At 36.6% G+C, this 2,030-nt stretch overlaps 1 protein-coding gene across 2 annotated transcripts in view; it reads right to left on the reverse strand.

Annotated features, from left to right (window-relative positions):
- Nucleotides 1-2,030, reverse strand: part of EIF2S1 (eukaryotic translation initiation factor 2 subunit alpha) — a 9,421-nt gene that overhangs the window by 5,777 nt on the left and 1,614 nt on the right. For both annotated transcript variants that reach the window (XM_010164945.1, XM_010164936.1), the window contains exons 2-3: nucleotides 1,837-1,916; nucleotides 1,296-1,447 (exon numbers count right to left, since the gene is read on the reverse strand). In XM_010164945.1, the coding sequence (XP_010163247.1) occupies nucleotides 1,296-1,447; nucleotides 1,837-1,916 (232 nt within the window). The remainder of the gene's footprint in view (nucleotides 1-1,295; nucleotides 1,448-1,836; nucleotides 1,917-2,030) is intronic.

Raw genomic sequence — 2,030 nt, forward strand, 5'->3', positions numbered from 1 at the left:
GTGCTCCAACATGAAGAGCAGATGAGCAACAAATGGCATGCAGGTTCCAGAATTTTTCTGAGTTTAAGAAAAGCTTAAACAGCCAGTGTAACTACAGTTTTTCGTTCTATTATACAGGTGTTTAACTAAGTATTTATCAGTTACAGAATTACCTGGACTTCCTTCTGCAGCCATACACCCAGATTTGCCCTTTACCAGTATATCTGCTATCATTAGAAAATAAATATTATTCTATGAAACAGACCATGTTCAATCTAAATGAGGATACAAGTCGTCTCTTCCCCATAAACACAGAGATGGTTTTAAGCTAATCAAAATGCTACCAAGTGCCCGGCTTCTTGAAGTCAACCCAATTTCTAAAATTTGATGACTGCCATCTAGTGTTCAACTCAAGTTCATCACTCGTAGGTTTATTTGCTATAAAAGAGTAAAATTGGAAATGTTTATTGAGAAATTGGATTTTTGGATTGCCAATTTAACGATAGAATCTTTAGAGGGAAACCAAATAGGTTAATTCTGAAAGAAAATTAAAATATTAGACTCCATAAAAAATTAAGAGTAATCTATCTCAGTGCATATTCCTTTAGCATCACCATTTCCATCTCCTTCTGTTCATAATTCCATTTCTAAGTTCATGATCTCATTACCATTCCTTAAGTTTGGAAGTGTAGAGAAGTAACAAGCCAGCCTGTTGCACTTAACAAAGAAAAACCTCTGCCTGTGCAGTGGAAGAGTGACAGTCAGCTGAGAACAGAAATATCTTCAGATACAGAGCTAGATATTTTTGATAACATCTGATTGTGATTAGGAACAGGCAAATTCTGACAATCAAACCAAGATCAGTGCTGCTTCTTCTGTTAGAAATGTCACAGGCTCATTTGTAGCAATAGAAATCTCTCAAGGGGTTGTAATCACCTTTCTTTTATATTTAAAACATATCATTCACCAATGCCTCAGAATTTCTCCACATCAAATTCAATTATTGCTTTTAAAAACCTGACATAGAGTGGCAGACTCAAAGATGGATCAAAACCAGTCAACTCTGAGCCTGTTTTCTCAAGAGCACTGGGAAATTGAAAAAAACAGTTAAGACAGAGAAACCTACAATAAGCAACTAGAAGACTGCTGTTAAAATTTACTAGGTTAACTTAACCAGTACATTCTACATACTGACTGTGAAAAAAAAAACAAAGCAAACCACCAAACCCCAAAGAACATTATGATGGATCTGTTCCAGGAAATACTTCTCTACAACTTGAAATAAGCCCCTAGAAGTAAAGAAAATACGCCCTTACGAGACTGCATGCTTGAATGCATCATAAGCACCGTATCCCGGTCTTTTGTACTTGTCATCAAACACCCAGGCAGTTCTCTGGAACAGACTCTCGAGCTGCTCATCCTTAGTGTACTCCAAGACTTCTGCAACATGGCGAAGGATGCTGTAAACCTGGAACACAAAAGCAGTGTTAAAAAAACCCAAACCAAAAATTTAGAATGAATAGAAATGCCTTAAACTACCTGCATGCCTTTTCAACAGAAGTTGTCCGCAGTGTGCTAACCCAGTGTATGCTTTTGGATTTCTGATCATTTACTCCTTTACATCACACATTTTCAACTGACATCTTACTTGATCTATTCATTAATTAAGAAGCAGTTTACCAGAGCACCCATGGACAGATAAACTAGTTATATATATTTGCATGGGTAATTTGAGAATCAGAGTATGCCTAATAAATGAGATTATACTTTATTTTCATATTATCTTATGTTTGTGCATTTTGGTTGCTCAGGAAAGAAGCTGGAAATACAGTGTCTGAATATAGCAAAGCAACTTACAGTCTTCGATTTTGTGAATTTGTCTTCACATTTGATTGCCTCCTCTGGAGAAACTCTTCTTTTTGACAAGTCAATATAACCTATTGGGGAAAGTCATTTTGAAAGTGTCAGGCACTGTGCAAACTAAGTCTATCTTCCTAAAGAGAAATGCATAAGGAAGAAACACTCTGGCTCAGGATCTGCCCCTTGCCTAC

This window comes from Antrostomus carolinensis, unplaced genomic scaffold, assembly GCF_000700745.2.
Source record: "Antrostomus carolinensis isolate BGI_N321 unplaced genomic scaffold, ASM70074v2 scaffold18830, whole genome shotgun sequence".
Taxonomy (NCBI): domain Eukaryota; kingdom Metazoa; phylum Chordata; class Aves; order Caprimulgiformes; family Caprimulgidae; genus Antrostomus; species Antrostomus carolinensis.